This window comes from Gadus morhua, chromosome 2 (assembly GCF_902167405.1).
Source record: "Gadus morhua chromosome 2, gadMor3.0, whole genome shotgun sequence".
Classification (NCBI taxonomy): Eukaryota; Metazoa; Chordata; class Actinopteri; order Gadiformes; family Gadidae; genus Gadus; species Gadus morhua.
Genome location: NC_044049.1, coordinates 12,832,447 through 12,857,421, shown reverse-complemented (window position 1 = coordinate 12,857,421; position 24,975 = coordinate 12,832,447). Strand labels below are relative to the sequence as shown.

Here is a 24,975-nt window from a genome sequence, read left to right as displayed (position 1 = left end):
AGCTGGATGCAGTGGAGAAAGGAGCGCCCCATATCCCAAAGGAAAAGCATATAGCTCCCATACTTGCTCATCCTTGCACTCACACAGTGTGCAGAAGAGACTGAGAGGCATTTTATCTGTGCTGAATTGAATGCACACTCAACAATCAACCGAACATGCTGAATGAAGGATAGCCATAATATTGGACTAGTGTGTGGAATCATAGATTCCACACACTAGTCCAAGACAAGGTGTGCACCCTTTAACCTGAACACACACACACACACACACACACACACACACACACACACACACACACACACACACACACACACACACACACACACACACACGCGTGATAGGCCTGCCTTTAAATGAATGGCTTCGATTCATATATATGCTTTGGGAAAATAATGAATTAACTAATTGCAAAAGCACCACTCTTGCTCATAGCCAACAATCCGCGCGAGCCCTCGCCATCTCATGAGCCTCCCTCGCGTGCAGAGAACTGCATGGCAACGGGAGGATGACTTGCGAGGAGGGTACCACGAGCCCACGATTCCTCGTCACCGCAGACCTGACTCTTTTCTTTCTTTCATTTTTTTCCTACCCGATTCTCCGTTTCCGCATACCGCAGATACGCGCACACACACGTCACACACACACACACACACACGCACACACGCACACAAGACCCGAAAAAACTGAGAATGATGCACGCATGCACACGCCCTGTTTCATTCCGTCCGCCCGCCCTCCTCACCGGTCATTATATTTGTTTACGTTGATCAGTGCCGACATGATTCATAATTTCCACCGCGATATGTTGATACTCCCTGTCGGTCGGATGGAGCTGGGTGGGTAGGTGACAGGGTGCGTTTATCGCGACATGTTCTGCCAATCGAATTGATTGAATTGCCATTCACTGTGCCCGCGTCGCGAGTCTTCGTTTTCAGCTGGTTTGATGCCATTCCGGCGCTCTCGATGGTGATCCGAGGGAATATGTGAAGATCATGCTCGCGGTGGTGTGCTTGGTCTTTGCGGCAGTGGGCGAGAGGCTTGCCATTTCAGGTAAGAGGGGTGTGTGTGTGTGTGTGTGTGTGTGTGTGTGTGTGTGTGTGTGTGTGTGTGTGTGTGTGTGTGTGTGTGTGTGTGTGTGTGTGTGTGTGTGTGTGTGTGTGTGTGTGTGTGTGTTGGGGGGTGGGTATGTAGGTGTGCAACCATCCAACTTTCCCCCTGCTTCTGAATTTACATTTTGTAGGCTACCAGCAAGCGCTATTTTGTCACTACCGCCAGCGACTGTATTTCAGTAGTGTTTGGGTGCCAAGATACAGCCCACTGGCCTGAACCCCAATTGTTTTTTTTCTACATTCAGCGTTAAGAACCAATGCGGTAGATTTGCTGCATCAACAAGATTCCCAGGGCCACCCATTGCACGTGTGATAAAGCGCAATGTCGATTTTGGGTTGATTGTTATAAAAATAACAACTTCTGAAATGATACGCAATGCACTCAATGCTCGTGTTTTATACCTGGAGCGAGAGACGTCATTCAGCCTAGGGGACCGGGGTGTAGGCCTCTTGACTTTTGCACCCGTGTGACCACCATTCCCTCCCTAGACGGGGACAGGACCTCGGTGCAAGATGCGAGTGTGTGGGAATGGTTCTCCACATCGGCGGGCCGGCATGACAGCAGCGAGCCCACGGGGGAGATCACCTATCCCAGGCGCCTCGTGCAGCAGATCGAGTCGGAGGAGGAAATCGTTCGCGAGTCCTTGGATACCCGGGTAAAGAATGGCACCGTGGAGAAATTGGTACGTTGAGGAAGAACAACTCTTCGCGCAATCCCCACCTCCTGTTCTCTCACGCACCACGACCGTCCTCCGCCTCCACTGTAAAATGTATTCAAAATTAAAAAAATATCTATACATTTTGCCATTTCAATCTGGCCAATGCTTTTGGCTAACCATGAGTGTAGATTCACACCTTGTGGATTTTCTACTAGGCCTATTTTAGCTCTAGACCCCTGTGGATATGGGTGAAAACCACCACCCTACGGATCACAATGCAGGAAGGAATTCTACTTGACCTACATATCTGTCCTTCAACTTCTTGTAATCAATGTATACCAGTGCAAAGCTGACACATTGTTCACTTCTGCTTTTAAAATCTTGACAAATGACCCTCCAGTATCTTCAGATTGGCGTGAATACATTTAGACATTATACTGCTGGACAGATGAATGCACCCCGATTTGAGTTTCTGCGTGCATGTTTAAAGTTGGCTCCTTAATTTCCACAGCGACGACACTTTAAGATGCTCCTGAAATATGTATCCTGTCCGATTATCCGCCTGCCACACTGAGCCCCATTGAAGTCCATTATTTAGTAGAGCGTTGAAGTATTTCCTCCCATCAAATATTGAAAAGAAGAAGTGCTTCAAAGCAAGTTCACCAGCCAACCAACCCTCACCCCACCATCCCATCCCCGTCTCTGTCTAAGGTGAGGGGATGCACTTTGAAAGGAGAAGGAGGAGGGGGGTGTGTGCAGGAAAAGGACTACATTAGCTGTAGAATTTTCTCTAGAGGATAAAGAGCATGTGTTGGAGGCAAGCCAATGCCCTTATGAGATGCATCCAGGGTATAGATTACGGTTAAATTCCCTTGCTCTGTCACCCCTTTATCTTCTTTCCTAAAAGGTCTTAAGCGGTAAACCCAAGCTTTTAGCCCCAGCATTGCCAATGTAGTCCTATGGAGTTCAGGGTTGAAGCCCGACCTAGCGTTGACCCTAAGCCTGTGCGTAGCGCCCAGCTAGATAAGAATTATTTTTTCCAATCAAGAATCCAACGAGTGAAAAGTAATCGAGTTCCTCACTGGAGTGTTAATGTCCCTACTCCGTTTTGCTTGTGCCTTGGGTTCATTGAGCCGTATGTTAATGGCTTGTGTCATAGACTTGCAGCTAAAACCCACTAACACTAAAGACACTTGGCATGACTGTACTTTACAGAATTGTATTTAAAATTAAACCCAAACTCGCCATCTTGATGAATAGGACCAAAACCCACACCTTCCCCTTGTCATGAAGAAGAACAAGCAGGAGGTTGAAGAGGGAGACAGACAGACAGACATGTGGACATGTGGACATGTGGACATGCGGACAGATGGTTGATATAAGCTAAGCTGGGAATGGGAAGCCAGAAATTAACCCTTACTTACAGTTACAAATCCCTCATTATATCATGTACAATATAATCCCTATCTAAACTAAAGTTGTTCAAATAAAGAGGATCCAGTGATCCACAGAAACAAACCAATATAAAACAAAACAAAAATAAAAACCATAGGTGCTCTGTTTGGCTCCTCTCTAAAGTACAGCGCCCTCCTCTTCCTCCAGCTGAGTTCAAGCTGTCTGCACTCCCTGGGGAAGAGAGTTTAATCAGGTGCTGTGGTTCAGTGTGATGGGCCAGTGATTCACAGAGCCTTTCCTTTACGCTGAATAACTGGTGGGCGCGATGCTGGCACCGTTCATGCTCCTGGAGAAGAGAGTAGACCTCTGTTTGTCAGCAGTATGCTGCATTTCCCTTGTTCTGCTTCAGAGGATCTCTTTCTTTGGCTCTGTATGTTTGAGTGCCTGCCTGTCTGTTTCCATTCATCTCTTTCTTTCTCATTTTCCCCCTCTCTCTTTTTTCTTTGTCTCCCACTCCTCTCTTTCTCTCTGTGTCTCACTGTTAATGTCCCATCTGCCTGTTTCCCTCAAAGTCCTGCTTGCCGGTTTTCTTGTTTCTTGTTTGTTTTATGTTTGTTTGTATGTATGGGTTATTTTTATGAGTATTATTGATATTATTTTACTTTAATTATCATTTATATTATTATTACAAAATGTGGCAGCGGTGCTTTCTCGGATTCTGGTATTTTGGGTTGGAAAACATACAACATGGCCGTTTTGTCTGTGCTTGTTGCAGCCGGTCCACCTGGCCCAGATTTCCTTCCAGGTAGCGGGCTTTGGACACACCTTCACGTTGGATCTGGAGCTGAACCAGTTAGTACATTCCGCTATTACTCTCACATTGACCCAAATGCTCTGGACCCCAGATACGTGGGACGGCTTAATCGCTGACTCCATACGCATTAGTGTGCTTTGTGCATCTTCCATAAGGTGTTATCGGGGGATACTTGTGGAAGAGGCTTACGCAAACCATAAATGTGTATGAATCGAACTCAAAGATTTGAGTCTGATCAATTCACATAAACATGCACAGAAGCACTGGCAAGCATTGTGAAAGTATACTAGTGCACTTGGGCATAAACGCTAAGCTAACAACATGCTGACACTGTCATACTTTTGTGTTCTTGGGATGCTGGTAGATACAATCGTACTTATGGGAAATAAGTACGATTCAATTTTTTTTATTGTTAAAAGAAACAGCGTAAAATACGGAAGGGGCTATCTAGAATGACACTAGAATATAATGAATAAATTAGTATACTTTTATTGTTAGATGGTTTGTATTCAATTCAAAGATGTTTTTCTCTTTATTGCAGTCACCTCCTGTCCTCAGAATATATCGAAAGGCACTTTGATGACGATGGAAAACCTTTGCAGTCTGTGGTAAGTGCTGTTTTGCTGTGAATGACATTCAAGTATTGTTTTTACTATTTAAATAGTTTGAGGTAAAATTTTGTCTGTTGTATGAGATGATCAGATAGGATACAATGAGGACTAAAATCAAATCCAAACAGTTGTTTTATTTACCGAAAACACACACACAAGACGTGAAGCCATAGTTTCTTTAGTTGCTGCACTTTGTTCCCGTTCTCCCACTGTCTGAGAGCGTATTGTTAAACTGCTTACGTTCTAAGAACGTATTAAAATATTTATTTATTAATTCAACAATAGATTTGGAAATTTCTCTTTAGACTCTTAACAATTGTCACTGATCTTAACTGTCTTAATTGTTCTAAACCATTGAAAGTATTTAAAGATAGTCAGAAACATAGGTCGCGGCCCAAAGCAAAGGCATCAGAGGGCTGTTAATTTTCAGACCACACCAGAGGAAGGACAGAACGTTTTATTTCATTGTACAAATAGGCAGATAAATACACCACCTACACCGCCAACACCAGCCACCCATCCAACCCACAGCCAATGCACCCGCCCACTCTCGTCTCCCCAACTCTATCCCTCGCTCTGACTGTCCAATGAGAGACTTGTTTCCATAGCAGCCAACCCATTCGGTGGTGTCATTAAGTCCTTGGCAGAGAAGAGGCCGGAGGTCACAGTTGATGGTGGTGGTTATAGGGGTGGGGGTGCTGGTTGTTGTGATGGGTGGGAGGCTGCTGATGGCAGTGGGGATGACCAGATTGTCTCTCGGCTGGACCAAACCCCGATTCAATCCCAGCCCACTTTTTTTCGTGAGGAGCGCATTAGCTATGTTTGCTGGATGCGGATATTGTGACAGAAATCTGATAATAGACACCTACATGTATGTGGTCAAGTTTGATCTTTCTCAATCAAGCGGCTATCTTTGTAGTTTGTTTAACAGAAGTGAAGCAAGCAGCTTGTTGTTTAAATGATATCCAGGTCTTTCACAGTGTTGTGAATGTGGATCAATGCGTTCACTTCCAACAAAGTTTCCGGGAGACGGTGTTGGCTCAGGCTGTTGCTAGGGCGGTGTTGCTAAGGTAGTCAAGGTTGTTCAAAGGACAGGAAAATCAGCAGGTACCTTGTTATAGTATTCCAATGCAGTGATGCTATTGCTAACAGGCTTTCTGTACCGCAGGCTACAAATGTAACCACCACAAATCGATGAGGCTTTCCTGGTCCATGTATTTCCTCTGTGCGCTGTGGGGGCAACCCTAACGTGTTGATTTATTAAGGAGCTGGTTCATGCCGGCTACTCCACTTCTATTGTCTGTGCAGTTCATTTAAATGGAACGATCGACATGCATCCAAGTAGGTCACAAACCATGCCATGTGGGCCACAGAGAGAGAGAGGGAAGGAAAGATGTGCTAAGAGAGAGGAAGAGAGAGAAAGAGCGAGAGGAGGTATAAGGGATGAGGGATTTCTGCAGCAGTCACCAAATCTGTCTCGTTTTTCCTCATCTTAGTCTAGATAGAAACATTCCGGACACCATCGGTTTCAGACTGCCATATTAAGTCTTTAATGATATATTTTGATTCAATAGTTCTCTTTTTAAAATGTTTTTCCTGTTTTTTGTTTCAATGATTGTCCTTTACATTTGCCTTTCTCAAAAAATTTAAGCCAGGGCCCGGCGGTATCTGACCCCCTCTGGGTCCCACTTAGACCCTCTTAGCCTCAATAAATGCACAACTATTGTTGGCAAATTAACATAAATTGAAATCAGAAAACTCAAACTCGACCCAGGCCTTCTCCACTGCCGGTACTGGGACCCGACCTGTTGTTTGATCTTTCTAACATCATTCCTGTCTATGTCCTGTCCGTTCAAAAGGGTGCTGCAGAAATACACAGGCCTTGTCCTGCCCTACCTGACCAGAGTCCACCAGCGTCTCCCGGAGGCGTTGAGCGTGTGACACTGAAGTGTGTAACCTTTGCATCCACAGGGGGGCGAGCACTGCTACTACCAAGGGGGGTTACGGGGTTTGCCAGGCTCCTGGGCTGCCCTCTCCACCTGCCATGGCCTTTGGTGAGCTGCCCCTCTATTCCCCTCAAATAAAGTCCCTGTCTGCCTAAGAAACTATTATAGCTTCCTCGGACATAAAATAAAGAGCAGGAGAGATAATTATTGAAAATCCCTGAATCAAAACTAAAACTATAGAAGTATGACGAAGGACTGGGACAGACTAGATGGACGGCTTCCAGTTCATATAATGAATAATAACCATAATCAAACTATCTAATTTAAAAGGTGAGTAAACCCTGTTTGATTTTCACAAAGGGAAAAGTATATAAGGTTGTTTAAAAGGGGACATTTCTTGTAAATTACAAGAAGTATGCTACCTACGGCTATAAACTCTTTAACAGAGTGGTCGTTTTCTTTTGGCTGCACGAGGGTGGTCACTTGCTCAAATGGAACCCATGGTGTCGATGTATGTGAAAGTTCTGCTAAAAAACGGGGGGTTTACTTACCCTTTAAGGAGATGTAGCCCAAAGACTGTGAGGATTTAAGCGTTATGACTAAATACTAAAGAGATATACAGGGATGCATGTTCAGATATGAAGATGTATTGTCCTGACTTTTATGTTGCTTGTTGCTGTTATTTTTGTAATTGATCCGTCCTTACCTCTGCTCTCCTCTCTATCACATGGATGCTGTGTTCTCAGTGGAATGTTCTCAGATGGATTCTTCTCTTATGGGATCGAACCTGTGCGCAATGGGAGCCACCAGGTAGGCAGAGCTCTCTGGTGTGCCATGCTCAAGACACTTGGCAAGAATGGTTTCATGGTCTAATGGTCATGTTGGTTATTATACTGACTTGCATCGATATGCATCTCGGTTGATCTTTCTAAATGATACTTCTTAGATAAATAGTACAAAGCAGAGCAGCTCGTGGCTCCTTTGTAATTTAACCAACCACGGATCCCCAGGCAGTCCAGTGCGCACCGCCAATAACAAAAGGCCCTCAAGCTACGCAAAAGCAGCAAGCAAAACGCTTTGTTCCCATTGATAACAATTACAAAATGGCTCCCCCAGCTGTTAAAAGGCTTTCGACGTGATTGGCCACCTAGGATAGCACATCCACATCAAGACTCATTTATAAAGGACTGCAAAAAACATTTCTTGATTAATTGCTTTTATTGTGTTGTCTGTTTACACTGTGTTGTTGTTTTGTGTTGGGTTTCAGGAGGATGGTGCTCACACGATCCACAGGCTGCCAGACTTTAGACTGACCCCTCATTGCCCAGGTAGAAGCGTTCAAACTTTTCCAGTAAATGTGTATTACATCTTTCCTGTGATATTATTGTTAGTGTTGATATTCAATGCTACTGCAGATTCATAACAAGTTGAGGTCCTTTGAGGAGGATAGCCATTGTTTTTTATGCTATTGTGCGCTGGGGTAACAACATTTCTGTTGATGACAGAAACAGAATCGAAATGCGTGTTAAAAAGGTTGGCTCTATGAATGGCAGGCCTCTCGACTCTCTAGCATGTGTTATGGAGGTCAGAACTAGAAGGAAGGTAATCTGTCCTGTTATTACAACAGGACAGACACCTATTGAAGGTTCACGCCAGTCCGACTGCCCTTGCTCCTCATAGGCTGTGCTAAAGATGGCAAGTGGCGTGGCGATGGAGTGGAAGAAGACGAGGGAGAGGAGGACAGACCCGACCAAACGATCACCCCACAGTCCTCAAAGGGTCTCATGAGGAGGAAGAGACACATCCGTCGTCCCTCGGCCCAGGCCGAGACCAAGTACATAGAGCTGATGGTGGTCAACGACTATGACCTGGTAGGCTTCTCCTCACCTCATCCTCCCCTTCCTCTTCTCAAGTGTGTGTGTGTGTCTGTCTGCGTCTACAAGCCTGTGCTTTGCATTTGTGATTTTATTGTGGCTGTTTGTGTGTTTGTGAAAGGACATGCATGCGTGAGTGTCTTTGTTGTCAGGCACCATGTTGTCTTCTTATCCCCAGTATGTCTTAGCCCCAGTGTGTTTTTCCTCCCAGGATTAATAAAGTGGCATCATAACTGTTCCTGTCCAGCCCAGTATGTTGTTTTCACCACGTCTTTTTTCTCACTAAAACGTACACACATGGCGTCATGTGTGTCTCTCAACAGTTTGTGCAGCTGCGTCGCTCTACTACTCAGACCAAAAACTTTGCCAAAGCTGTGGTCAACATGGCTGACGCGGTAAGACGTCTTCAACTTAAACAGAACTCCAAACTGTGTAATTATTGTGTGTGTGTGTGTGTGTGTGTGTGTGTGTGTGTGTGTGTGTGTGTGTGTGTGTGTGTGTGTGTGTGTGTGTGTGTGTGTGTGTGTGTGTGTGTGTGTGTGTGTGTGTGTGTGTGTGTGTGTGTGTGAGCGTGTGTGTGTTTGTGGGTGAATTTACCCCAGTTGTTAGATACAGGATTCACAATGTTTAGAAGCGAGATGTTCTCCTCTCTAGATGCAGTGTAAACACAGTGACAGACTTACTGGGTATTTTTGGAAACCCTCAGATGTACAAGGAACAGCTGAACACGCGGATCGTGCTTGTCGCCATGGAGACCTGGTCGTCTGAAAATAAGATGGAGGTGTCTGCGGATCCCTTGGCAACGCTGGGCAACTTCATGAAGTACAGGAGAGACAGCGTCAGGGAGCAGAGCGACGTTGTCCACGTCTTCTCGTAGGTGTCTCTCAGCCCAGCGAACATTCATCATTAGAATACAAATATTATATTATTATAAAGCTCTGCAGTCAGTCCCTGCATGGCATGGTATATAGTTATTTCATCTTCATTGAGATTAAGAGCATGAGGACAAATGCAACACTTCCATACAGGTATAACGTGAACCGCCAAAATATAGTCACAGATACCAAAAAAGATCACCACTAAAGACCCAAGGAAATGGTCTTTTATTAGTTATTTTACATCACAGGAAACTGTTGTTTATTAGTTATTTCACTTCCAAGTTGAGTAATCATTACTAACTCTTTGTATAACCTACTCTTCTACTTACACTTTTACGAGTTACCTCTTGTTGACAGGCTTAACATTTCTGTACATTTTTTTTAAATGCCTAATTAAATCCTAACAGACTGAATCACATTCCAGTCAGAGAAAAAAATCTCACATACTCTGAATGCAAATTAATTGAGCATTAGTAGCATTGAAAACCTTCTCCCTACCTGCATTGAAAACCTTCTCCCTACCCCACCTGCATTAAAAACCTCCTCCCTACCCCACCTGCAGGGGGCGAACCTTCGAGAGCAGCCGCAGTGGGACAGCCTACACAGGAGGGGTCTGTTCCCAGACCCGGGGCGGTGGCATTAACGAGGTAATAGAGGAGGGGACCTACCATTCTGATCAGTGCTCTCAATGCAATGCCCTTCAGAGAGGGCACACGACCAAAGGTTCCCCTCTTTGGTGAATACTCAGGGTAACTCCTCTATCTTGTGTTCCAGTATGGGAACGTGGGTTCCATGGCGGTCACCCTGTGCCAGAGCCTGGGCCAGAACATCGGGATGCGCTGGAACAACGCCCGAAGTGCTGCAGGTATATCCAAGTTCCAAGTTCTTAAAGGGACACCTCACGCATTTGCATTTAGCTTTGCATCGTTAGAAACACAGTCATATTTGTGAATGGTCTTGCATCATTCCCTCATATTCCCCAGAGACGGGAGAGATCCGTATCACACAGCTTTTGGTTGTGATATTATGCATAATATAGATACCTAATATATTATATAATAGTATATTCAGTCTAAAGTGTGACTTTTCTGTGTGGAGGCTGTGAATTTTCCCAATGTTAACGTTTTCCTCCCGGTGCTCCGGCTTCCTCCCACACCACAAAAACATGCAAGTTATCACCTGCCCATGACCATGGCAAGGGCACTGCACCTGGAGTTTGTTCCCGGGCGCAGCCCTGTTAGGCAGGCGGACAATTGATCCAAACATAAGATGGGTTGAATGCAGAGAAGGAATTTCCCCCTGGGGATTAATAAAAGTATGTCATTATCATTATCCAGATGGGACTGGATGTAGTTCTTGACATTGCACCAGCGGAGATCCCTCATCCAACAGGTGTTCTCTCCATTAGCTGAGCGATTACCTGGATGCGGGACAGGGGAGCGTTCTGGATGGGGTAGCATTAAGCCCTTTGTTATGCTAGACGATGCATGCTAGCTTATTGACGCGGGAGGCTTTAGCTGCCGCCAATATCAAGGGGAATTAATGAATAGAACTAATGTGACATTGTATTGTGTCTGACATTGTTTCCACTATTTACTCATTCTTTCTTGTTAATGTAGTGGATTAACCGAGATAAAAAACACTTCTCTATTCAGTCATAAATCCATCTTAACCTGAATGGTCAGCAAATGGTCAGCAAATGGTCAGCAAAGATAGCCCAAGACACTAGGCTAAGGTCAGCATGCCTTAACCCCGTAGCTCCCTGCTCCTTTTAGGGGCCCCACCATCTGTTCTGAACCCAGACTCCCAGGCACCGTATGTTTTCCGCTATTAGATATACAGACCTCATAATAGTCATAGTTTACCATAGAATGTAATCATTAATTTCTACCACATTAACAACAGCCCCCATCATTAAATCATCAATTCGATTTTTTGACCAGTAGGGAGAATTCATATTTTCCCCAGCTGCAGCTAGCTACTGCGTCTAGCTTCGATCATAAGGATGATCTCTTGGTTTATCGAAGCACTGATACAACCATCTCATTGTTTATGCTGTATTCCTCCTCTTCCTCCTCTTCCTGTGTTTCCAAGGTGACTGCAGGTGCCCGGACGCCTGGCTGGGCTGCATCATGGAGGACACCGGGTAAGCATCTGCTCTCGCTGCTCCACTAAACCCCAAATACCACAACAACATGCTGCCATCAAACAGTGCAGCAGTGCCATGTTTAGAAACCAAGAACTCTGTCAGACATTCAGTTGCTTTTATTCTTAAACCCAAAGCACATGGCAGTGTCGGGATGAACCCGAGATAATGTTTTATACATTTTCATTTCAAGAATATACGTCTTTTTTTTAATCATATCAAAGAGGGATGAGGAATAATTCTATGTGAGACATTTTGGGGAAAAGGTTAGACAAATGTTATGGCTTCATGGATGGCGGCACTTCTCTATGATGCAAATTAAAAAGATAGTGTTAGTTAATATAGCTTTATTTATTTGTATCTCTGTGTGTGTGTGTGTGTGTGTGCATACAGATATTACCTGCCCAGAAAGTTCTCCCGCTGCAGTATGGATGAGTACTCCCAGTTCTTGCTCCAGGGAGGTGGCAGCTGTCTCTTCAACAATCCCAACAAGGTGAGCCCACGGTGGGCCGCAGGCTGGAGCAGGAGCACGCTCAGTCTAAGTGGAGCTCTGGGCCTCCAGGCCTTATTATTAATAGACTAATTAATTATCCTTGTGGCCTGATTTCCTTAAATCGAGTCATTGACTTCACATAGTCCTCTCTGCCTTTGAAAGCTCTCTACTGTCTTTGCCAAATCATACATATTGATACCATATTGATACATTTGCAATGTGTTATTGACATATCTCCCTCCATTTACCGTTTCTTCCTCCTTCTACCCAGCTGTTGGATCCTCCAGAGTGTGGGAATGGCTTTGTGGAGCCGGGGGAGGAGTGTGACTGTGGATCCCAGGTGGTAAGTGTCTGGCTGGTCATCGTCTGGTCTTGTTTGTGTGTCAAGGCTCTGGATGAGCTCTGGTTCTTTTAAGGTACCTTTAGATAGGATTGCAGCTCCCCATCCCGATTTAAGACATAAGAAGAACTTGCTGCAAAGCTGAACGCAAATGGCATAAAACCAAATTTCAGGCTGACTTCATTCATTTTTAGGAACAGCTGTGTCAATATAACAAAGAAATGAACCTGTCCCGACAGTAGTAGTTTTCTAAGATTATGCGGAACATTCAAACAACTAAAAAATGCTATTTAATACCATTGATCTTCTGGCTTATCAACCCCTCTTGAATGAAACCCTCTGAACTTTTTAGGAAAAATACTAGAGAAGGTTGCATATAAACAATTTATTTGTGGTTTCTGTCTCTAAATATTCTTTTTGACATCTACCAGTCTGGGATAGATTGAACCTCAGCCACTTTCAGTTCTAATTCTACTAGATCTCAGTGCAGCATCTGATCCTGTTGATCGTGTCATCCTTTTACATCGTCTTGAGCATTTGGTTGGTCTTAAAGGCTCAGTTCTTAATTGGATCTCATCCTACCTAAATGAGAGAACTTTCTCTGTCTCTATTGAAATATGTTCCTCCAATATCATTAACATTTGATATGGGGTACCTCAGTGGTCAATTCTTGATCCTCTCCTCTACAATTTGTATATGCTTCCACTACAATCTATCATTCAGCAATTTAACATCTTACCACTAAAATGCTGAAGATACCCAATTTTATCCCAGCCCTGTGAAGAACCTTATCCAATGTATTAAGGATCTTAAAATTTGGATGGTCCAAAACATTTTTTAACTAAATTACATTAAGACTGAGATCTTACTAGTTGGCCCTAAGACCCTGAGACATACAGTTTTATCCATTGTTAACCTCCCTGTTAGCAAATCCTTATGAGGATGTCAGAAACTAACTATATGTAACTCTGGATGTAGATCTTTACTTCCAGAGGCATATTTTAAGCATCTCAAAGACTGCCTTTAATCACCTTTTAGAGTTATTTCTAAAGTTAGATGCCTCCTATCCCGACATGACTCTAACCCTAACCCTAAAATGAGTACCTACATGCTTATCTGAAGTCATTTAGACTACTGTAATTCTCTTTTTGCTGGACAAACAAAGCAAACACTTAACAAACTCCAGCTTATACACTATGCAACTGCCAGAGTACTAACCGGACCAGGACAATTTGATAAAATATCCCCAGTATGAAAATCACTCCAGTGGCTTCATGTAAAAAGAAGAATGACTGAACAACCAAAGAATTGATCTCAAAATACTTCTAATTGTTTTTGAATCACTGAATTGCCTAGCCCCATCTTATATCTCTGACATGATCACTGCACTGCAAGCAAAGGTCACTCTGGAATTCCCTACTTCCTTGATTAAGATCTTCTGAATGAGTGAACTAATTTAAAGGTAGACTAAAAACTATTTATTTGCCTCAGCTTTTAGTTGAATGTAAGGCCGGCCCTTTCCTAATTGGTGTGTTGACTTTAATTTTTATTTTCATTTGACTGCTTCTTATAATTGTAACTTGAATTTATACATCATTTAAATTGTAGGCCTATTGTCACTTACTGTCAATTTAAACCCCCCTGCCTTTCTAGGTAGTGCCTTTCTATGTTTCTCCTAAAAGCGAATTGAGTCTGTATGTACCATACGAAATGTGCTGTTCAAATAAACTTGACTAGACATGACCCAAGAGCGTTGGTGATGTTCAGGCTACATCTGGGGAGATATTGAAACACTGCACATATTGAGAACATTAAGAGCCCAACACACTGTTGGGGATACATCTAGTGATACATTGATGTTGTTTTGGCTTTTTAATGTTGGCTATTCATTGCACATACTAACTTTACAAAACAAGTAATGATGAAAGAAAATCATTGTGTGTTGGCAGGAGTGCGCCCGCAACGGAGGAGCGTGCTGTAAGAAGTGCACGTTGACCCATGACGCCATGTGCAGCAACGGCCTCTGCTGCAGTGGGTGCAGGGTGAGTCTACTGTAGTGGGTGCAGGGTGAGTCTACTGTAGTGGGTGCAGGGTCAGTCTACTGTAGTGGGTGCAGGGTGAGTCTACTGTAGTGGGTGGAGGGTCAGTCTACTGTAGTGGGTGCAGGGTCAGTCTACTGTAGTGGGTGGAGGGTGAGTCTACTGTAGTGGGTGGAGGGTCAGTCTACTGTAGTGGGTGCAGGGTCAGTCTACTGTAGTGGGTGCAGGGTGAGTCTACTGTAGTGGGTGCAGGGGTGCAAGGTCAGTCTACTGTAGTGGGTGCAGGGTCAGTCTACTGTAGTGGGTGCAGGGTCAGTCTACTGTAGTGGGTGCAGGGTCAGTCTACTGTGGAACAGCTTCGCCACAGCTGCCCTCATCCTCAGCATTGACTGGTTAGTGATAACGGTTAGCGAGTAGATACACCTTCCGTCAGGTTAGTGAGTAGATACACGTTCCGTCAGGTTAGTGAGTAGATACACGTTCCGTCAGGTTAGTGAGCAGTCAGGTTAGGGAGAGACCTGATTGAGCAGGGTCACACATTTACAGACGACACCAAACATCCCAGACAACACGGGCATATATAATAATTAGCTCTTACAATTTACTGGCAATGATTAGGTGCTGCTGGGAACTATGGGGGGATTCTGGATGTGAAAGGGACATGTTGTATCGTTAGAAACCCAGTCATATTTTTGAATGGTCTTGCATCATTCCCTAATTTTCTCGCTCCTGCGGGAAACCTCGAGCTCTATATCTAAATTATCTAAAATAATATATAGACATCTATTATATTATAATATCATGGCCAAAAGCTGTGTGCGCCACAGTACATTATTTTTCACCCGTTTCATCCAAATCCTGCGGGTCAACCGTCGGGTACCCGAACCAGTGCAGGATTCCGGCCAAGATAACCCCCACTACGAGTCTTGACTTGTTGTGGAAGTACCAGAGACGTCCGAGAACCCGACGCAGTCTTTAATTCATAATATCATCCGGAGGCGCACACAGCTTTTGTTCGTGATATTATACAGTAAATCATATCATATAGATATCTATATATTCTATATTCTAGATATAGAGCTCCGGGAGTCCGCAAACAGCAACAGTCACTTCCTCTCCATGCTGCGGTTCAATCTGGACTGCAGGGAGTGAACGCTCGGTCAAGAAGGCACCAAATTAGACATTGATGTTACTATTCGACTTCATATATGACCCACTTACAATACACATTCATGTCTCCATCGGTGAAATTCTCCTTTAAGTCTCTGTGCGTGTTGTGTTGACCACAGTATGAGCTGAGGGGAGCGGTGTGCAGAGAAGCTGTGAACGACTGTGACATTCCAGAGACCTGCACCGGAGACTCTAGTCAGGTAGGCAGCCCCCCGGGACCCAACACACTTGATCCTAGGTGGATTGGGATGAATGAGTGAATTTGGATTATTCATTAGAACAGCAAGTCTTTATTTTTGAAAGGGCGCACTTCAGCTTTTTGATGCAGACCAAAGAAAATGTCATTGATAATTTATACAAATAACACTTAAAGTGATGGGCAACAGGATCTAAAACGTAAAATAACCATCACATAGCACAGAGGGATGTATCCAGTACGCACCTACCGAATATCTTGAAAATGTCCAAAGTTGTATAAATGCACCTATCTCAAAGTCGGCTAATAAGCTCTGTCTTGGAAAGACACACGATTGTGGTCTGAATCCCTCACTGTTTCGTGTTATCTGTACTTCAAAAAGTCTGAAACACTGCAGCTACGCAACTGCGTGGGCCACGTTAGCGTACGGTGATTGGTCATCCACTTGGCTGTGAGCCAGGAGGGAAAATAGACCCAATTAAATTGGCTTGAAGGAAAAAGGATAATGAAATGACTTGGGATTATAATAGATTTCATGTAAAAATCCTTTTTCCGACATCTGATAGTGATTCTCAGTAATGAGAAGGACTCTGATTCTTACATGTAGTGCTAAGGCTGACGGAATAATCTATGACGAACTCTCTCCCTCCCAGTGCCCACATAACGTCCACAAGCTGGATGGATACATGTGTGACAGTAGTCAGGTAAGCTAGATGTGTGCTCTTTTATTGAATATTCCCTCCTCTCTTACAGTCCTGTCTAATAACTCTCTCTGGTTGTAGGGTCGCTGTTATGCCGGCCGTTGCAGGACCAGAGACGCCCAGTGCAGAGGACTTTGGGGTTATAGTAAGTATGATGAAGAGCCCTACTGAAACACTGATCTTTAATGGGTCACACCAAGCACACCCAAGCTTAACAATAATCACGCCTAAGGAGGCTCAATGTACCTACACAAACAGAATTCCAATATTTTGCAAACAAGAATGAAGGGTACCATGAGTACTGATACTGTGAAGAGGGAAACTTAAATTATTTAAAGATGTATAGACCTGCCTTTTTTAGCAGTTTGTTGCACAGGAAAAAAATAGCTCTTGAGAAAAAAGAAATGCATAATTAAATATATATCTATATGCATTTGAAATACTTTTCTCGTGCTTTTGGACATTGTTATTGTCATCATGGTCTCATTAAGCAGTTGTTAAGAGCTTAATAACCTCCCCTCCATCAGATAACAGACAATGCAGTCGATGTGAACGCAATTGTCAATCTCTCACTGTCAGAGTAAGGCATTAACACTGCAGTGTTCAAGGCTTGTTTCTTCCAAGCTGGAACCACCCAAGATTGTATTTCCTCAAGGTGCTCATGTAAAAGCTTCCACAAAATGGCACACATACTGTGTATGTTACCGTTATTCCAGGCCCCCAGGCGAACAGTTGACCTGTCGCTAAGTCACGCCCCCCGTCATTACCATGACGAACTCCCTAACAAAAACATGTGGAAAAATATCAGCTGACAGTCAATCAAAGCACGTTTTGGAGAAATGTTGGGCGGAAAAGGATTTAATTTCTTCAAGGATCAATCGAAAGGGACTACATTACGCTATGGAGGGGTATATTCAAAACTTTAAAATGCATACAGAAGTTAACAAGCAGTCTGATCCACTTTACATCTTTTTCTTGTCCCGTTGTGGCTTGGGAAAAGGGATGAAATATACCCCATTCTGCAGCCTCTCGGGATACCGACTGTCCATGTTACATGAACCCCATGCACATCGTTTGACCATGTTTATTTTTTTTTACACAAACAACATAAATCCACCCTTAAATTATTATTTTATATCTCCTACTGTTGTTTTCAATGGAGTTGTCCGAGCCGTTGTCCGAGTATAGTTGAGGCTGTAATGTCATTGGCTCATCTGCGTTCTAAGGGCGGAGCTTAGCGACAGGTCAGGTAAACCAATGGTCCAACGGCAGACGCAATTCTTGGGGGACCAAATTCAACGTAGAAGCAACGTCTTGTCAGTCCATTGAGCAGTTTAATGCAATGCAGGGCCTGTGAGATGTCGCCCACGAAGGGTCTCAGTGTCTTCGTGGGTGTAGTGTAATAAGACAATTGAAGAGCAATAGCCTATGAAAGAGGTAAAAGGCTGAGATTTAACCTGAGGCATAGTGATATTTGAATCGCACAACAAAAAGTGGCCTTTATTACAGTGCCAAATTGCATATTGTTGTATACGTTACCATAGCTTGGCATTATGATATTTGAATGACATTGCCTCACTACAACACATAAGTCTATTGTCTATTGCTCACATACAAATGAAGATTAAGGTTGTTTATAAGCAGCCACCCAACTTCAACCTGCTCCCCCTTGCAAGGGGTTAGTAAGGTGTAAATGATTAATTCTACTCTGCACTCGGCTGTATAGTGCTCGAACAAATGACCCACCATGCAGACATATTGGAAGAAACGTTGAATTTTATTGTGAGCAGGGCAATTACATTTCAAATGGTCATTTTTGGTGTGCTTTCCCCTGGTCTCAACACAAATCTGCCACATAGTGCGTCATAGATAATCACTGGCAATGTTGGCGTATTAGTCCCAATATTTATGTTTACTCTGCCAGATTCTGCTGACCGCTTCTGTTATGAGAAGCTCAACGCCGAGGGGACAGAGAAGGGGAACTGCGGTCCCGGCACGGACGGCGAGGGCTGGCTGCAGTGCAACAAGCCGTGAGTCTGTGTGTTGTTATGAGCGTCACACTGTAACACTGTTATACCACAGCGTTGTGGATTACCTGATTCTGATTGGTCACAAACATTGACCAAGGGTTTGCATTATGTAAGGATATAATCAATAAATAAAAATGGTGAAAATTATTTCAACGGGAGTTGTGATGTATTGCTGAGGCGAAGCTGCTTCTCCTTTCTGATATGTTTTCTCCAGGGATGTGTTGTGTGGCTTCCTGTTCTGTGCCAATCTGACGGTGAAGCCGAAGTTTGGCGACCTACAGGGTGATGTCACCAGCCTCACTATTTACCACCAGAACAAGTACCTGGACTGCCGGTGAGTGGGAGACATGATGCAATGATGTCTTCTGCCAAGAATACACATATGATTGACAATGATGAATACTGTGCATGTAGTATTAGTATTATTATTATTATTATGAGGTGTCATTTTAAGTGGCATTTAATCCAATTCACTTTTTCCTCCATATTTCTTTAATTGTGTGTGTGTGTGTGTGTGTGTGTGTGTGTGTGTGTGTGTGTGTGTGTGTGTGTGTGTGTGTGTGTGTGTGTGTGTGTGTGTGTGTGTGTGTGTGTGTGTGTGTGTGTGTGTGTGTGTGTGTGTGTGTGTGTGTGTGTGTGTGCGTGCGTCAGCGGTGGCCATGCCCTGCTGGAGGACGGCTCTGACCTGGGCTACGTGGAGGCCGGGACTCCCTGCGGTCCCAACATGATGTGTCTGGAGCACCGCTGCCTGCCGCTCAGCGCCTTCAACCTCAGCTCGTGCGCGGGCTCCAGCCACGGCCTCACATGCTCCCACCACGGGGTACGCCTCCCCCGCCTCCAGGGCTCGTTATCACGCTGGATTACAGGACCCTCCATGGAACTGTGTAAATTAGAATAGATTACATTCGATTCAATTACTTAAAATAAGATAAAATTTGACTGAATTGGATAAAATTTGATTAGATTGGATTTGATGTACAATTGGATTGATCTGCATTACATTACATTGGATATGATTAGAATGACATTACATTTTATTGGATTGGAACAGCTAATCTAAACGAATGTATTGCCGACATTGACATGACATTTTTATCATTGAAACTCACATTAAATGGCCTATCAACATATTTATAACAAACAGTTAAGAATCACCGTATTTCTAATCAACACATTTTCTGGGCAACAAATGAGAAAAGGCGTTCATAATTAATCTCAGACAAGAGAATTCAGATCTTTCTGACGGAAAGTCAGTCCTCCGTTGACCTTGAATCCTCCCTCAAAAGAGTGTCTCTCTGTCTCTCTCTCTTTGTGTTTTATCACAGACTTGCAGCAACGAGGTGAAGTGTATCTGTGAGCGAGACTACACAGGGAAGGACTGCAGTGTTTTTGACCCCATCCCAGAGCCCACGGCCGCTGCTGGGCTTGAGAAGAAAGGTCCTTTAAGCCACTTTACTTCTGTCTGTCTTTACCTCTTATGTCCTTACCTCTGTCCGTCTATAGTTCTTCCCTCCTAAATGTCTTCATTATCACTGTGTGTGTGTGTGTGTGTGTTTGGAGTGTGTGCCTTCCTGCTTCAAACGACTGGTAGGAGTTAAATAGTACAATTCTATTTAAACTAGAGCTGTCAGTTAAACGCGTTATTAACGGCGTTAACGCAAACCAAATTTAACGGCGTTAAATTTTTTATCACGCGATTAACGCAATTATTTTATAAAAAAAAAAAAAATTCTTTGGCTCAAAACAAAGAAGCAGTAGCCTGACTGCTATGTTCAAATGACATTTGTTCAAAGCAGTAGTTTAATTGCACTATAGGCTCTTTTTTTGTATCGTCCTGTTTTGATCAGTGTATATGCCAATGTTGTTATCAATAAAAAATCATTTGCACAAGGCAAGCCGATGCACTTCACCATGTTGATAAGAGAATTAAAATGAGAAGAATTATGGGACAAAAAAATCAAGGGTATTTAGCATAGAAAAAAAATTGCGATTAATCGCGATTAATTAGAGTTAACTATGACATTAATGCGATTAATCACGATTAAATATTTTAATCGCTTGACAGCTCTAATTTAAACATAAGAGAAGTGGTGTATTGTTTTTCTTCCTTTCTACTATTTCTGTGTATTTTTTATTGTGTGTTTTTGTGTGTGTTGGGAACTCTGCTGTTGTCGGATCGAGTGTACTAGTGTGTGAGCGTGATTGTGTTGTGTGTGTGTGTGGATTGTCACGCATTGTTGCAGTCTGTCAATGGCACAGAGCACTTGAGCAAGTGCAAACCTCGAAGGGCTAAAGAGACATAACCCGTTGCCCCTCTGAGCGAGAGGGTTACAGAGCTGATAGACCAGAGAGGAGGAATGTTGATGAAGTGATAAAACTTTTGTCGTCTGACCTCCCTTGCAAACCCCTCGTCTTTCTCTCTCTCCCGCTCTCCCTCTCGTTCTTCTCAGGCGCTCTACCTTGCCCTCCCTCTCTCCGGTGGTTGTTGACGCTGTCGATGCTGTCTTCTGATGTGTGTATTTGAGTGTTGTTGTTTTTTGTTTCTGCTCCCTCTGCCCCTTCCTCCTGATCCTGCCCTAACCCTAACCCTTCCCCACCCATCCCCCCCTCCCTTCGCAGGTCCCAGTGGCACCAATATCATAATAGGTTCCATCGCAGGCGCTATTCTCCTGGCCGCTATAGTCCTAGGGGGAACAGGATGGGGATTTAAGTAAGAGTCCAGGCATGCCGATATGTAAATAACTGCTTTTGCACCTGAAGCCACAGCCCGCCTTCCTTCCTTCCTCAAACCACATCCCCTCCCTCTCCCTCTCTCTCTTTTCTCTTTATCACTCTCTATCCCAATTCTTCTTTCAAGACAATCCACCTTAAGAGGCGACAGTTGGTGATCTGGGCTAGTCGCAGCCTCTACATGGCTTGCTGTATGAGTGTGTCTCATGGTGTCATCCAAACAAAGCAAATCCTTTGTAGGATATGTTGTAATGATCTGTGCTCACTCGAATCTGCTTCGCAATGCTTTGCTACACAAGCATAGCTTCAAAATCCAGATTATTCCCAAGTGGAAGATAAATAACTATAATTGCCTTTGCAGTAGCTTACTGTGAGACCATTGAGACCGAGAGCGCTCAGTGACCTGCTTGGACATTCGCGCTTCGAGTGCCTTTCCGTCACCGTGTGCCTCTGTGTGCTTGCTTCTGTGGTGGTGATCTACTGCTACTACAACTCAAAAACCTGCTCACTTCAGCATGTAATCAAATTTCCCTTAACTGCCAGATAATCCGTGTGTGTGTGTGTGTGTGTGTGTGTGTGTGTGTGTGTATGTGTATGTGTATGTGTATGTGTGTGTGTGTGTGTGTGTGTGTGTGTGTGTGTGTGTGTGTGTGTGCGTGTGTGTGGTCTGCCTTTGAATGAGATAGGGAACATCAATCCATATCACGCTCTTTATCGTCCTCCATCACATTCCGAGCTTGAGGACTGAGATAGTTGGTGCAACAGCTACCTGTAGACCTTTACGCTGCATGTGGGACCGCTTCATGCCTGGCTAGAAGGATATAGGAAGTACCAGGGGAATGATTTTAATTTAAATAGATATGTAACATTCAGGATAAAGGAGTAAGTGGCAGAGATACAGCAGCATCCTATCCCAATCTGAAACGTTTGCATATGGTTACATTTCATATGATGGCATCTGTTACTTTACACTAAAGAGAGGAACTTCTACTTCAGTACAGTTTGGAGTCATTTTTAATTTAGAAGTGTATGTTCAAATGTTTATTTCACAGGGACAATGCATATATTGCACCAGAGATTGCTACAAACCCATTTCAACAATGCTATGATAGAGGATTTCACCATGTGGGATATAACGTCAACGTGTTCAAGTGATAATGTTCAATCTTTGATGCTATATCAGAGATTGAACACTGTATTGTATACTAGATACTATACCATACAAGGATGCTTGGTGAACTGCTTTATTATATTCTATTCGATTTTCTTTTAAACAATTATTCCCCCCCCCCCCCCCCCCCCCCCCCCCCCCCCCCCCAACTTGTCTCTTCCCTTTACAGGAACATCCGGCGAGGGAGGTATGATCAGTCACCCATGTCTTTGTGTCTTCAGTTATTTTCTGTCTCATCCCATCCAACCCTCCATCCACCTGAAACCCATCCAATGGTTCTGAGTAGGGCTGGGTATTGGCAGGTACCTCACAATTCAATTCAATTTGATTCTTTAGGTCTTGATTCGATTAGATTTCGATTCGATATTGATCCAATTGCTTCGATGTCGATTCAATAATGCGTGCAGATGACAAAAATACCTACATATTATTTAGAATTAACCATTTCAAAATGAATTAACCATTTCATTTCGCTTTAACTAGCAAAAAGGAATACACCATTGTATAGTATTGTTCCTGAGCCAAACCTGCAGCATAAAAGTAATAATCATAACGTGGACAAATGTAAAAGGGCATGTACATTTAGACATACTCACTTCTAGATTACAATGACTGATTATGCTTTTCTTTTTTTTTTTATGGAAATATCGATTTCAAAATAATTCAGCATCGAAATTGAATCGAGAACAAATAAATTGCAGTGCATTGATGAATCAATATTTTTACCCAGCACTAGTTCTGAGTGAATTTCCTTTCACTTTTCTTCTGATTTTATGTGATTGTATTTTTTAGGCAGCACACACTTTATCCCAGAATCCCATAAAACGTCACCACACGCCTCCAATACCGTTTTTTTTAGTTTGCTACTTTTCTGTCAGGGAGCAACCCATATCCAGATTTTCATTCCATCTGATTTGTATTAACTCCCTCTGACGATGCATTACTGTCGGCCTGACGGCATCTTGAGTATTTTCTTTTGATTTCAGATCTGGCGGAGGATAAGAAGACGGTTGCTGTCTTTGTCTTCATGTCTGTCTGTACCTCCTATTCCTCACACCTTTGTTCCCGCCCTGGAGAAGAGGGAGATTGGGGGGACGTCTTTCACACTTCTGTCTTGCATCTCTCCATGCCTCTTTATATACTGCCCACCCATCCCTTCCCTTGGTCCTGTCCAGCCTGGCTCCACCGTCAACCTGGAGGGAGGGCTGACCCTTTACATTTCCCTTCTTGAACACCAGCCAATCAAATTCCTGTGGTTGCTGTCAGCTGACCAGCCATGGCATCGTACCCAGGTACCCTCGCCGAAGAAAGACATTTTTGGGTTTTTCTGCAAAACATTGTTCTTCCTCCTAGTGGCTGGTTCTTGGGGTCCGCTGGGTAGTCTGTGTGGGAGTGTACTGTGAACACAAATGAACGAGGACCATTTGTATTTGGGCCGTGGTCTTGCCAGTACCAACCACCTGGCCCACAGGATGGAGTCCATATAAACCAAGTTCACAGACTTCTCTTGGGATTCTTTTTCTTTCAATAGGAATTTGAGTCGGAGCCCAAGAAGGACTTTCCTCTAAGAAATGGGGTGGGATGGCCTATAACCTGCCTCAACATTGATATCTCCAGACTTGGATATGTGACGGTTGATTGCACGATTTTAAAAGACGGACGCCTGATAAAAGGCTGAAGACCTTGAAAAAGTAAAGGTTAGCAAACCAATGATGCGTTAAAACAAGCAAAGGCTGACTTAGATTGATAAACGTTTATTGTTATGCGTCGATACTTCCCCTAATGAGCTTTCAGGTACAAAACAAAAGAGATAGAAAGGCATTGTGGTTTTTGGGAACATTTTTTAGCACATTTTGAATCCGTAGAGACCGTAACTTAGTGTGAATCTAACCACAGCCTCTGACCTACATTCCACTTTTAGGTGTTAACAACAATTTCTGTGTTCACTTCTTCCTTAGGCACCCAAAAATTTTAAATATTGTATGTACCCTCATAGCTTATTGTAGGGGATTTGTTAAGAAAGCAAGAGAGAATGTTTACACTTGTGTTAGGGGGGGCGGTCTTTCCGTGTTCACCTTGACATTCCTGCCATCATTGAGAAGAGAAGTTTGTACCTCTAAAAGATCGTTCTATTTCCTGTAAGATGCCATTGTTCACGTTTGCCTAAAAAATGAAAAAAGTAGAACATCTAACGACAACAAATGGACATTTAAGTCCATTATATGCACACCTTTGTAAATATGTGCAAGTTTACTGATTGTTATTGAATCCACTGTATATCATTTTATTATTTACAAGGCTTTGAGAAAATAATGAGCTTGTAATCCCGCTTCATCAGAACATGTTTCGGTCTGTTATCATGTAGACTATGCTAGTCATCCATCCACTATGAAAGAATGACAAGTAATCCACTTGAATAACTTGTTCAATGGGAGAGAAAAAATTCAACAATCATATTTTGTATTGCCTCTTCCAAGAGACTCTGCAATGTCGACCTTAGGAGGTTTCCACTGTATATGAGAGTAAAATTACCTAGGTTATATGGAGTCGTAGACATGCTGGACTCGGGCAAACATGTCTGACAGCATGATTTCAATAAGCAGTCCTTATTGAAAACCACTACACCTAGACTCTTCAAATCTGGACTAAATGATCACAGTGAGGCTATACATT

General features: G+C 43.5%; 1 protein-coding gene across 4 annotated transcripts; it reads left to right on the top strand.

The window, feature by feature from the left end:
- Positions 1-427: 427 nt before the first annotated feature.
- Positions 428-24,878, top strand: LOC115536167 (disintegrin and metalloproteinase domain-containing protein 11). Of its 4 annotated transcripts, none has more exons than XM_030347895.1 (26): positions 430-1,050; positions 1,599-1,792; positions 3,939-4,015; positions 4,519-4,585; positions 6,560-6,642; positions 7,281-7,344; positions 7,802-7,862; positions 8,215-8,405; positions 8,732-8,803; positions 9,115-9,281; positions 9,849-9,933; positions 10,061-10,151; positions 11,381-11,432; positions 11,826-11,925; positions 12,197-12,268; positions 14,215-14,307; positions 15,594-15,674; positions 16,324-16,374; positions 16,453-16,516; positions 18,296-18,401; positions 18,616-18,735; positions 19,053-19,221; positions 19,727-19,838; positions 21,021-21,111; positions 22,472-22,489; positions 23,289-23,710. In XM_030347895.1, exons 1-26 carry the CDS (start codon positions 993-995, stop codon positions 23,302-23,304), a joined length of 2,355 nt encoding a protein of 784 aa, XP_030203755.1. In that variant the 5' UTR covers positions 430-992; the 3' UTR covers positions 23,305-23,710. The 4 variants fall into 4 exon arrangements, with proteins under 4 accessions (XP_030203764.1, XP_030203747.1, XP_030203755.1 ...); XM_030347878.1 differs by having other exon boundaries at positions 431-1,050; positions 22,472-22,604; positions 23,289-24,878; XM_030347904.1 differs by lacking the exon at positions 21,021-21,111 and having other exon boundaries at positions 428-1,050; positions 22,472-22,604; positions 23,289-23,561.
- The last annotated feature ends 97 nt before the right edge of the window (positions 24,879-24,975 follow it).